This window comes from Gavia stellata, chromosome 3 (genome assembly GCF_030936135.1).
Source record: "Gavia stellata isolate bGavSte3 chromosome 3, bGavSte3.hap2, whole genome shotgun sequence".
Classification (NCBI taxonomy): domain Eukaryota; kingdom Metazoa; phylum Chordata; class Aves; order Gaviiformes; family Gaviidae; genus Gavia; species Gavia stellata.
The window spans coordinates 56,433,930-56,447,154 of record NC_082596.1 but is presented as its reverse complement, the minus strand read 5'-3'; the positions used below and the strand labels follow the sequence as shown (position 1 = coordinate 56,447,154).

At 36.2% G+C, this 13,225-nt stretch overlaps 1 protein-coding gene across 1 annotated transcript in view; it reads right to left on the bottom strand.

Moving 5' to 3' along the window:
* Positions 1-13,225, bottom strand: part of PTPRM (protein tyrosine phosphatase receptor type M) — a 481,477-nt gene that overhangs the window by 169,194 nt on the left and 299,058 nt on the right. Inside the window, exons 13-14 of the mRNA XM_059815570.1 lie at positions 13,029-13,065; positions 7,801-7,875 (exon numbers count right to left, since the gene is read on the bottom strand). Of these exons, the coding sequence (XP_059671553.1) occupies positions 7,801-7,875; positions 13,029-13,065 (112 nt within the window). The remainder of the gene's footprint in view (positions 1-7,800; positions 7,876-13,028; positions 13,066-13,225) is intronic.

Below are 13,225 nucleotides of genomic sequence, written 5' to 3'. Positions count from 1 at the left end.
TAGCTCATTCTACGCAAAGATAAATGGAATTATACACACAATGATGCACGCAGAAATGTAAAAATATATTTGCGATAAATTTATAAAAAGCAGGAAAAAAGATGTAAAACGTTTTTTTTAACACTATCAACACTGTTTTGGGGCAGGAAGATTGGTTAGAGGAACTGGAAAGGAGAATCAGCACAAGAAACAAAAAGTAATATCACAGAATTCTAAATCTGTCTTTGTGCCAGAAGCGTTTACAGTATTGCCAATAAAAAACTTGTCCAAACTGAAGGAATGTTAGATGAACCAAGATTCTAATATAGGGACAAGAATGGTTATCACTGATTTACATTTCATATTTCATCTATTTCCTGTAGATTTTAGGGGTTACAGAAAAATCTCCATCTGTCCTATTTGGTTAAGAATGCCTTCAAATAGCCATTTTTCTTGTCAGTTCTTTTCATATCACTTTTAATTATCGACACATTTACTGATAACCAGAAACTGTCTAATTCAATGATAGCACACTGAAAAATGCAAAATATAACCATTTTGCTTCAAAAAGGTTTAATGAATACTTTGCGTCTGACCAATGACAATTTACCATTTTTCCTCTGTTTCCCTTTGTGTTTCCAATGTAAGCTCAGAAGATGAAACAGAACCTGAAACTACTGTATTTCCCCTCTTGTCAGCTTGAAACCATGTGAGACAGCAACTTCCTCTCACTTTTATGCAGAACTGTGTCTCAACTTTCATTTGCATGGGAGTTTTCTATTTACACAAAAAATTCTTAGTGGTCAGCAATAACAGAAAATCGGATGAAGAGAAGGAAATGAAGTTTTTTCAGTTTTGGAAAAATAAAGACTTGAAAATGCACACATATCCTTGAATGCCTTTCCCAGAACTCTAAAATCATGGTCTCTTGCAGTCAAACTCCCATTACTGCAGAAAAGGATATTTTTAATATAATGTCTGGAGAAGCAGGTGTTAAAAAACCAGCAATAACTACAGTCATGGCTAGCATAGTGTTATTACTCCAAGCAGACAAATGCAGCTTAGATATTTATTAAGATTTCAGTTATTTCAAAGAATCTAAACTGAGTGAATTGCTGAAATGTTATTTTGCCAAAGGTAGTATGTTCTGTGTCTTTTGATTAAAGTCGACAGTATTTCTCTCCTCTTCGCTGCACTACTCCGTTTAACCATAATATATTTTAACGTTCACCTACACATTAATACAGAGGTAATCCATGTAATATTGCATTACACATTTGTTAAACTCTCCAGTGACACAAACACCAGATTTGCAGTTCCTAAGAACTACAGGTTATTTTACCGAGAACTGGCCGCACATTTTCTTTCTAATTAAAATTCTAATTGCTTAGCATTTTATGAATACAGTCAATAACTACAGATGGGAAACAGTGACATTCACAGGGTTTTTTTAGTTACTAATTATATCTCTTGAGTTTCTCTCTCTTCCCTTGTCTCTCCTTAATTTTTCATTGTGGTACATGCAAAACATTCTGCTTTGAATGTAAAAATTAGAGGCTTATTTTTTGAATACAGAAATGAAATAACATACTATATGACATATAACCATATGTCCTATCATATGTCCACCATATAACCTAAAAATTACCTACTGGTATTTTTGCTTTGTATTATATATTCTGCTTCTCTGTAGATTGCTGATCTTGAAATATTTTGTATTAGATGTGATACTGACCAGTACTAAACAGATGGCAGAGATTCCTTCAGTTTGTTAAGAATTTATCCTGGTCTCTTCATTCATATTGTTATTTTCATGACTGGGTTTTATGTTTCCATTCTCTGTAATGAGACTAAGGAAAGTACCCTCCCCCCAATCCAACCTCAAACAGCCTCACAGATATTGTCGTATTAAGATGAAACATTACTGAGCAAAGAGATTATTTTTTAAGCTAGGATGAACCGGACAGACTCATCTTTAGTGGTTTAAGTTAAATTTTGTTTCACTCTCTTCATGAAAGAGATACTTGACACTGACACTTGGACTCGTATCCTCTCAGCTATGGACTGGAACACTCAAATTTCCAAGTAAGTTGTGTACTTGAGGGTTGTAACACAGCCCCTCCAACATCTGACTATTAACTCTGTGGTAACCAACTTTTTAACTCCTCTGAACAGAAGACAAACAGGTGCAAAACATACCTAATTAGGCTACTTGTCCTTCCTAAAGGGTAGGGGAAGATTGATACTTTCTTCTAGGTCATGGGATCTTCTCCAGCTGTTCCTGTCTCAGGTCTGTAACACCACTGGCTCTGGTGATACAGTGCCAGGGCAGCTGATGAACCCATATCCCCTTGGCCAACCGTAAGCATCAATGGCTGGAGCAGAAATGCTGGTATGACCCTCTGCAGTTTATCCTCCCTACTCTCCTATTTACGCAGGACAGTTGCAAAGGTCCCACTGTCCCCAGCCCAACCTGTTCAGAGTAAGAGGAGCTGAATGGGAGGAGGTCCTGAACCCCTGATCAGAGCCTCCAACTTTTCTGTAATGACTTGAACACATTGAGAACTAAGGCTGCTAACCCATTTTAGAAAACCTTGTAGGAATTCTTGTTATTGTAAAACATGGAGTACTTAATATCGTTAACAGAATCACGTTGGTAACTGACTTCTAATCAGCTCAGGTTCTCTATTGCCTACACCTGGAAAGGGCTTGTATTTATATTATGGGTTATTTCAGCATTTGTGAATTGTTATCAGTATTATTTTTAGGCCCTCTTTGTCTAATTGTTTAACTTCAGCTCTTCTTCAGGTGCTCTGTGGAAAATGTACTTATGTTTAAAATCCTAGATGCTCTGGCTGCACTGTCTTAAAAACAGAAAACCTGACATTTGATTCTGTAATGTACTAGGAAAAAAAAAAAAAAGGAGAAAAGGAAACAGTAGCTCCCATGGCACTCCTGTATCCTTTTAACATTTTCTTGTAACTATACTGTTTTATAGATGAAACTGTCACTGCAAAAATGACAAATATAACACATAAAAGAAGAAAAATGGGCAATAAATCACAAGTGACGCTCCAGCCCATTGAAGTGCATTCAGCTGGTGCTGAAGAAAGTAGGAAGATTTCCTCTTCCTTTGCATTCTGCCCAGCTGAGTGAGAGGACCCAGAATCCTTGAACAATTGGTACAACAAATGCTGGGGTCATCATGTAAAAACAGGCTTAGAATTTCATTTTGGAGAGTCAGATCCATTCTCACTCTGCTTTCCTTGTCACTTGGCCTCACAACGGCATCATAATATGGCTTTGACATTACACCACATAGGTGCTCACTCTCCCCTGAATAACTATACACAACTCCCACTGATGTAAATGCTGTTCAGAAGTATCAAGAGCACAATAAACTCCTAAGATGGTGTATTCAACCTGCAGACATATCTGCACATAGCTTTGTTATTACAGACAGCACTGTAGTCTCAACTAGGAAATCATGGGTTCTCCATTACCCAAAATAGCACTTCAAGTTTCAACATGCCAGAATACATCCAAATCAAAGCTACATGGTTCAGGTGGAAAAAAATCAATGTGAATGTCTGTCCAGCCTGTGCTGCTATACATCAAATGCATTATATTGTAAAGGACAAACCACAAACACTGATAAACAAATTATTCAATTTCTTTGCAACAAACTAGATAAACAGGAAAACAGTTCTTCTCAAATTCATGCTGTTGGTTTTTGTGTTAATAAACAAACTGGTTTTTCAGTAATGCAGTATAAATCTGGAGTAAATCCCTTGACATAAAAAAAATTCAATGAAGTTGCAATTTAATCAATCAATGATTTCAGTCGATTTTTTTCACTTTTACAGTGGAATGGCTGAGAACAGAATCTGACCCAGACTATAGTAATAAATCTTGCTACATATTGAATACACATCTGAAGAAATCTGTATATTTTATTATGCTGCTAACTTCATAAGGGAGGAGAAACCCACTGGGATTATTTTATGACTGCTTTTAACATGGTTGTAAAATATGCTGCTCATCTAGACCTTAAGGTATGCAGGGTAAAAATCATTTAAGATTGTCATTATCTTTTTTTAAAAATTCTTCCCAATTACTAAGTATCAGTTATTCTACAAAACTTCTGACATACCTTGTTGTATATGATTTGTACCAAAAATTTAATCTATGAAGAGTGTACAATACAGAACTCTCCCTTCCAGCTGCTTGTGTAATTAACAATGGGTAGTAAAAAGGGCGTTCTATGGAAATCAGTCTTAATAATATCCAGTAAAGCAGTGGCTGCTCTGCTAAATCACAAATGGAAATACTTTAATTTAAATATAAGTAGCTCAGACATATTTCAACAATTAAGAAGTGCCTGAAAGAATGAACACTCTAATCATAATTCCAAGCATGCTATTTTATCAGAATGCAGACAGAACAAAATAGATGAGGGCCAAGTGAATACCAAATATGGCCAATTTAAACCTATTATATGAAGTGTCTCTTACAAAATAGTGAAGCAAACTGCCAATGCTTTCAGGCTTTCTCAAAAACATGGATTTGTTATTCAACTTTAAAGTCAAGATCACATAGTTGCTTATGTATGTAAAAAGTTTTTGTTAACCTTCTACATGATTTCAACTATACTGTTAAACTGTATTTGTTTATGAAAACATGGGGATGGTATCATGACGACTATTATGCGTCATGTATACATAGTCTCTTGTCCTGGCTGACAGATGTTAGATAGTTAGATATTCTCCCTATCTGTTGGAGTATTTCAAGTTAGTTACTTTTTGTAAGGTTAACACTGACAGCTAAACACTATCCCCCAAATTTGAATTCCTTAGTTAGTAAGTTATTGAATCAGTGATAATAACGTATTCACCAATACTAACACTAATTTGCCTACTTTGGCTTGTAAGAATCAAAATCACACAGTTGCCTTTACAGTATGTTATATTATACTATAATTATATTATACTATAACTTAAGGACAAATACATTGTAGGTATTAAGTGCAACTACAAGGAAGAGTTCCCTTTGCTACAGGCTACAAAAGAGTACTGAAGCAAGGAGTGGCTGTCAAGATATTTAGGGCAAATAGCAGGTAATCCTATAAATGGAAGTCATCTTATTTTTATATGAAAAGGAAGGAGAAAGGAAGGACAAAGAGGAACTAATAATGCATTGTTTATAAACTGTACCAGTAAGGGCCAGGATGAGTTGATGATGAGGGTGGAGGAAATGAGTGCAAGTAGAGTTGGCTTGAAAGCTGAGCTGTAACATCACGATCTTTCTAAAGAGGAAGACCTTTCAAAATTGGTAACAATATTCAGGAATGCAGCCAAGATTTTGTATTTTCATTATGCAAGAAGCATCAACTTCCCACCTGAAAAAAAGAAAATCCCAAGCCTGGCTTTCCTACTGCTGGTTATGTACCTCCTCAAATGCTAAAAGACAATATAGTTTCTTGATCTCAAATGTAATTACTATGGTGCTGAGCAAAGAAGGGAGGAAAAGGCATTGAACAGAGAATGCTAAGTAACATTATTTAAGTTACAGCTGTAGGGCTTGTGGTAACTACAGTTAGCAACAGTCCTGATTTCCACATAAAGAAATCCTTTTACATGTAGATCCTTTCCATAGTCTGGGAATCTGTAGGATAAAAGTGTGGGGAGAATGTGCATCATTTCCTGCCTTCTCATGTCCAGTCCAACTCCTGTAAATCTCCTTTAAGAAAATCTTTGGGTTCCTCATGGATACTGTGGATGCCATTATTGCTGTCCCACCCAAAAGTCAAAAAGTCTGCCTAAGAGATCCCTACAGAGTATGTCTCTGTAGCAAAACATGAATTTCTGTTGCTGTCATGGGACCATCCACATGGGCTGGGTGAGGTTTTTTCACTCCCTATTGCGTTGTGGCAACTGAGGAGGAAGATGCTTCTTTCCTTTTGATCACACAGTCTTTCAAGCACGAGAAGGGGTTGCGAAAATGATGAGGGGATTTCAGAGGCTTTTTAATACATTTTACAGATAGCCATAAATGCTGTTTGCAGGTATCATTTGATACTTTCTCTTTCACTATAAAAAATAGTTTCTGGTAGAACAGATTTATTTTGGTTTTCAGAAAAGGAAATAGAAGTCACATATCTGACAGACAACCACAGAGCGCCAATGCTATGAGCCACCAGTGACAAAGCAACCAAATAAATACTTTGCTGGCTGTCCTATGCTAGCTGTATCTCTGTTCTCTCATTGTTAACTACTACAGCCATCCCCCTCTTGTGGAACAGGCATATCTCCAATGTTTCCTGTAGCTACCCAGTTTTGCATTAAAACAAATAAAAACCGAAGTAACAGAAGAAAAACATTTAATTCTCCATATGGAAAAATATATAAGCTTATTTGAATCCTGTGATGAAGAAGTAAAAATTTGTTGAAGTTCAAGGATATGGAAGAGATGCTCTTTGTCTCTTTAAAGCTTTATTTGTATTCTCAAGTAAAAAAATAATTGAGCTATAAAAATACATGTGGACAGAGCTTCTGACAAGCAGCACTAACAAGAACAAGCTAGTACTTCCCGGCATAATCTAAATATGTTATTCTGGTTAGTTCGTATGTTACATAACAGAAATACACATGCAACAATTTTGTCTTGATTGACATGGCATCTTGAGCATTATGGATAACACAGCTTTATTATTATAACCCCAGAATTAAAAGCTATAGCAGACATATCACTAATCCACTTATCTTAAGTTGAATCATTTAACTGTCTCTTATTGACTATAACAATATCCAGATACTAAGCATATGAACTCCTCCTTGTTTCTTAGACACCCTGATAGCAACATATACATGCTTCCCAAGTAATTATCCCAGTATTCTTGAAAAAGGCAATGATTTTATCATATGCTAAATGCTGATGGACTAGGTCTAACTTCCCCTGTTACATATTCCATCAAACTCACCTTAGATTCTAGAGTTTTTAATGCTCTTTGCTTCTGTTTGAAAATAAAAAGGTTTCCAAATCCCTTAAAAGCTTTATGCATGTGTTTATTTTCTAACAAAATGAATAATTTCCCCATGTTCATAAAGATTTCCTGGTACATTCTGAACCAGCCTTCAAGACACACAGCCTAATAATTGGCTCACTTGCGTACTGAGTTTACTTTGACAATCAGATTGAAAAACCTTACAGTCTTGTTCATTCTCATATGTCACATGCTAGGTTATTTTGTTTTAATCCTAGAACTCATGTATGACATAATTAAAAAGGAATCAATTTTATTTATTTATTCCATTTTTTTGCATATTGACATGTTGCCAGAAAATATGATCTTCCCAACATTCTGCAGTAAAAAAACTTAATCCATTAATACAAGATCTTTGTCCTAACTTACACATGCAACTCTTGAGCCTAAATTATTTAGAAATTCTCGTGTCTTGATCTAATAACACAGAAAAAAATAAACAGGTACACAGATATATATCTCTATTCAAACTGTCATTTAATTTACAGATGGAGCAAGACTAGATCTCTTTACAACATCAGGCTTGAAGGAACATTCCACAGATCACACACACAATGGGCACATGCAGCGGAGTTGTACGTACAGGGATGCATATCTAAGTTTTGGTGCCAAGCACACAACTTAATTCAAGAGAGCTGAAGAAAAATGTATAAACAAAAAGAAACTGTTAACATAGAAAACTATTTATGAGCAGAGAATGAAGAAACCGTCAGGGAAAAGGAGCCAAAGAAAATGAGACAAAATGGGCATGATGACTTGTCTATACTTGAACATCTGACCTGTTAGCTGGTCGTCGCCTGCAGCAGGGGCGATGCGAATGTATGGTGTTGTAAGCTGAGTCACGATTATCGCAGCTAAGGCAAAGGAAGATTTCCAGGTCAGCATGCATGAGGGAAAAAAAAGCCAGACTGAAGCTAGGCCAGCAAGAAGAATTTTGGTCAATCGTTTATTGTCTGAACTTCTTACAAATAAAACCGGAAAAACTCCCACAAGTTCCTTTTCATCTTCAGTTGTTAGTTTGGTTATTCTGCAAATTAATAAGCTTTCATATGTGACTTTCATTCAGGAAGAGGACTCAAAGCACATTATTTACCTATAATACATTTAAGGAAACTGGAGACTCTTTGGCTCTGCTAGTCACAGCACTGGGCTCTCTAAGTGAAAGTTAACTGCTTATTCAGATTACTCCAGTATTAATGTCTCCAAGTAAGCTGAACTAGTTTCACTTTTTGTTTTCCTATTTCAATTTTCCTATAATTCTTTTTTAAGATAATTTTCATGTCAAATATTTTCGACCTAGCTAAGATTCATTTTTCTTGTACCCACTTGGGTCTTTGTTCTGAAAATGCACGCTCTACACATATACTTTATTTCCAGCATACAGAGAATGACCACTGAGAGTTGGCACGCTTTTAGTTAGGTATGTATGTAACCATTTGAGGTTCGAGTTTCAAGTTCACGTTTTGCCACTAAGACAAGAAAAAGCCAAAAAACCTCAACTGTTTGTGTGCCTGAAGTATTCAGACTTTTCTGTTGGAGCTGTAACAATCACTGACTGGTATAGATAACTGTTACCATGGCTCACATTAATAAAATCTCGTATTTCTTTGTTTGCCAGCAGTTCTGTGATTGCCTCTAAATGGTTAAGCACACTATGATACATATATATTAAGGAATATAAAAAAAATTAAAAGGTCAGATCCAACATGATGCAGCTGGAGAATGATGCAAAGAAAAAATATTGGAAAATTAAGGACAAAATTATATGAAAGATCACTCATTTACATAGAACAGCCTGGGTGCTATTAGAAATGTGGCAGCGAGTGAGGAAAATAGATCATCTACCATCTGCAGACAATTAAACTCAAAACTGCTGCTGCATAATATTTTGAAATATCCCTCTGCAACACTGAAATGCAGTGTTGATAGTATATGCTAGAGTACTGTTGCTGTTGGATTTAAAATATTATAATATCCTTTTCTCTCTCATAATTAATGAAAGGCTTCCAGTATTGCAAAATTAGAACAATAATGTTTCCCTCTTGAGAACTGGAATCCTAGGAGATAACCAAGATGTTTTTATCCAGACAGTTTTGTAAGTCATATCAGGAAATATAGTCTTAATATAAATCACAAAACACCACAAAGTTCATAGCAATAAACTTGGAGGAGTTTTGGAATGTTTTCAACTTTGTCTGCTGAGATTTTACAGTCGTTTAGCTTGAAGAGTAGGTATATGAAAGCCATATTTCAAGCAAAATATGACAACCTTTATTAGCAGTGGTACAAAAATCTCTTCCTGATTTTTGTTTGTTTGTTTGTTTAATTATCTTGTCAAAAATAATGGGAGTGGAAACCCTGCAGACTCCACATTTGTATATACACCAAATAGTCACAGAGGTCCTAGAAGCCTTTCTCTACAGAAAACTAAGATCAGAAGACTCTGCATCACAAGAATATGCTGTCTGATCCTTCTCCTAGCGAAGTCAGTGGCAAAGCTTCCCTTTGACTTCAGCAGAAGCAGGAGGAGAACTTTCAGCTCTACGAAACTCAATATTCTGATCCTAAATTACACTTACAGTCATTGCAATCAGGATTTTTATATGATCTCTAAAAGAACACATTTAACAGAGGTTTCGTTTGTAAAAATGTAATGATAAAACAAGAGCATTTTTTAAAATATTACAAATTGAGGTTGTTTAAAATATACTTGATGGAAAGAGAAAGTATTATCCAGCTACAGACCCTACACGTGCATTTGACCCACTAGAGTTAGGCTGTACTTTTCTAGAGTTAGCCTGTACTTTTCTAACAAGAAGCCTGTCAATATGGTAATAGGCTATCCAGTGCACTTTGGCTCTGATCCAGCAACAGAGTTTAGTGTGTGCCAGTTGAGCACATGCTTGACAGTAAGCACATGCATTATTCCTGTTGACATCAACTGGACTGAAAAGTGAAGTACCTACTCAAGGGTTCTGCTGGATCTGGGGGCAAGAAAGCTCTCTATATTAAACTTACTCATTTATTTTAACAAAAAATACAAAAGCATACAGTGGGCCATGAAATGAACACTGCAAAACTCAGTGGTAAAACAGATTCTCAATGATCTTAAGAAGGTCTCAAGGGCACCACAACTTTTAGATTATCTGGAGTTGGGATAACTAATGGAAATACAGCTGGCAGATGATATAGCTAGGCTCATGTCAGGTTCTGAACTCCCATATTGGTCCTGAGGGCAGACTTCAAACAGGCTAACTACAATGCCCTTAATACAGACAATGAGGTGGCTTTGCCAAGCTCAGCTGGCTCAGTGGAGCAGCCTGGAGGTTGCCTTGGGTGACCTGGATCCCAGGAGGGGCTGCCGTTGGTGCAATCCTCGAACTCCACAGGAATGGAATTGCAGAAGCTTTCTGCAGTCATGGAATCAAGAAACAAGCAGGCAATGGCTGCACTGTCATGTTTGTTTTACAGGGTATATTTTATGGCACAGGCCTTTACCCAGTAAAATACTTACATGTCTACTTTAAGACAGAATAGTTGCAACGTAATCAGTGACATTATTCTTTGTCCTCAAAATCAGGTACAAAAATGACTTGATTAGGGCCTAAAAGCACATGGTTTCCCATATACGTTTGAAATTCTAGCGTATGTCTACTAACTCCAATGGCTTACACAAGGCTGTATGTATTTTCAGGATCAGACCTTAATTTAAAAGAAGATTGCACCAGTTTTATACATGAATGGCCTACAGCACTTCCTTTTAGCTTTAGAAACCACCAAACTTGAACTTTTAAAGATAACAGAAACCCAGAATACAAACATTCCAGAAATTATATTAGTACATGAGAACTAGATGTTGTAATGGAGAGCATTCGCAACCTTATTTGTAAGAAGCACTGTAATAAATAGATGGTCACAACATGCACATGACAGAGCTTAAGTAGCTTACTGTCTAGTAGCTATACTGTAGTCATAAAACTCAATGGAAAATTGTGTGTGTCTGTAAAAGATCAGGCACAACGGTCAGAGCAGCCTTTGTTTCCTGGGGTACAGGCAATGTGAATGTTAGTACTACTAAGCTGTTTGGGGGGGTGTGGATAGAAGGGGAGGTGAACGGGAGAGTACAATTCTCTGTCTTGCCCCACTGCAAGCGCGGTGACTTCTGCCCTACAGACATTAAGCATTTTTGCGATTTTTTCTAGTCCAGATGTGGGAAGTCCAAAGAGGGCACAGAAGTCTGTTTTTCTCTCAAGTATCTCTGTTAGATCTAAAGGCAAAAAACCTGTACAGACAGGTACGATTAATATCATACTAAAATATGCTATGGTCTCCAGTTTATTTTTAAAAATTAATGTAGTTTAAAAATATAATACAGAGATTCAGTTTATAAGCATGGAAATAAGTGCTTTACAGAAGACCCCCAAGAAAGATTTGCAGTAGGGATTACAAATGCAATTGCGGACAACTCTGGTTTCAAAGTCCTTACAACAACCCCTCACATTATTTTACAGGCTTCACAAAGGTATTACGAAGAAATGTATGGAGATTTGTTTAAAATAAAAGCTGTATTTCTCACATCTCTGCTGCCGAATGGGTTAGCTCAAAGTAGCTTGTTGCTATGGGAGCTATTCCGATCCGTAAAGTTACCCTCGCTTCACAAATGAAAGAGTAAGATTTTTCAGTCAGTCAAGTAATTGAAATAGTTGAACATCCATTAGTGATTAGGAATACAAATCTTCAAATGATTTAAAATCCATTCCTCTAATCATCTATTATGATTTCTGAGGTAATGTAGTCCACTCCTGGTATCACTGAGGCTACCGGAAAACAACAACTGGATTCCACTTGAATCTGGAATTAATCTCTCATTTATATTTTATTGGGTTTTAGCTTAGACATTTGAAAGTTTTCTATGGTTTAGTAAGCAGTCAGTTAGTAAATTAGAATTAAAATGACTTCCTTTGGTTTGGAAAAAAAACAACCAGGAACCAGTTCAAAGAGCCATAAAAACTGTATTTGTCACATTAGGGAGGATCCAGCTTTTCAACAGAGGCAACTGTATGCTAACGTTTCTGTTACTTCTAAGTAATGAGACTCTCATCCATCCTATTTAGATTTAGTGGTGGTGGTGGTGGAATCAGTTACATGAGGGATAGTCACAACGAGACATGCATGAACTCCTGCAAAGAATATTGGTACAGGGATGAAGTAGTTTTTGTTTCATACTCTTACCAGGTGTCCAAACCACAAGGTAGTATTACCTGTTCCTACTCACAGCAGTACTTTCTTTCCTTTTCCTCTACTAAAATCTCCAAATAATCATACTATCCCATCACTTTTTTTTTAGGCTTTGAAGTTGTCACCAGCTATAGGTAATAGAAGGTGAGACTACAAAGATAATCACAGACAGATCCTAGCCTCCCAAGTTAAATACATCAGCAGCATGTTTATCTTCTCCTGTTTGGGGATCAAACCTATAGCTAGCACTGTCTCAATTACACAAACTTGTCTCACAAATGGCAGTATCGTGTGCTGACAGTCCAATAAATATAGCTGATATGTACGATGAAAACAAAGAACATGATTTCCCCACTTTTCTTCTATAAAGCAATTAAAATAAGATAATTGCTTACGAGTACAGGGTAATTTTTCACTACAGATGTGTAAGCAGCTAGTATGCACTCTGCAATTGGCAATTTTCCCATTCTACCATATATCAAGAAGTCCAAAATGTTTATTGTGAGATCATATAAAAACCCACAGAATAGATTTAAAAAATCCTGTGTCTAAGTAGACAACTAAAAATGAGTAATATCTTTATTAGTAAAAACAAACAAACAAACAAATTCCTTATATCAGCTAGAGATGCAAATGAATAATTTAAAATTCTCTAATAGGTTTAATGATGCCTTTTAGCAATATAAACACTTCTGGAAGTTTGCAAAGACCATGTGAGGGAAAGGTCAGCAGGCTGAAATACAGAATACATGACATAATATGAACATACCTTTTGTGGCTACCCTGACGCAGTCAATTTTGGTTTCCTGTGTCAAATAAAGAGGAAAAAGGTCACATCTTGTGTTTCTAAGCAAAGAAAAGTCATCCATGATTCTATTCTTAAAAGTACTGATAAAATGTCAGAGAAGTGTTCATTTAATGTGCCTCATCACATATTTAACTGTTTATTAAGCAACTCCGATGTGC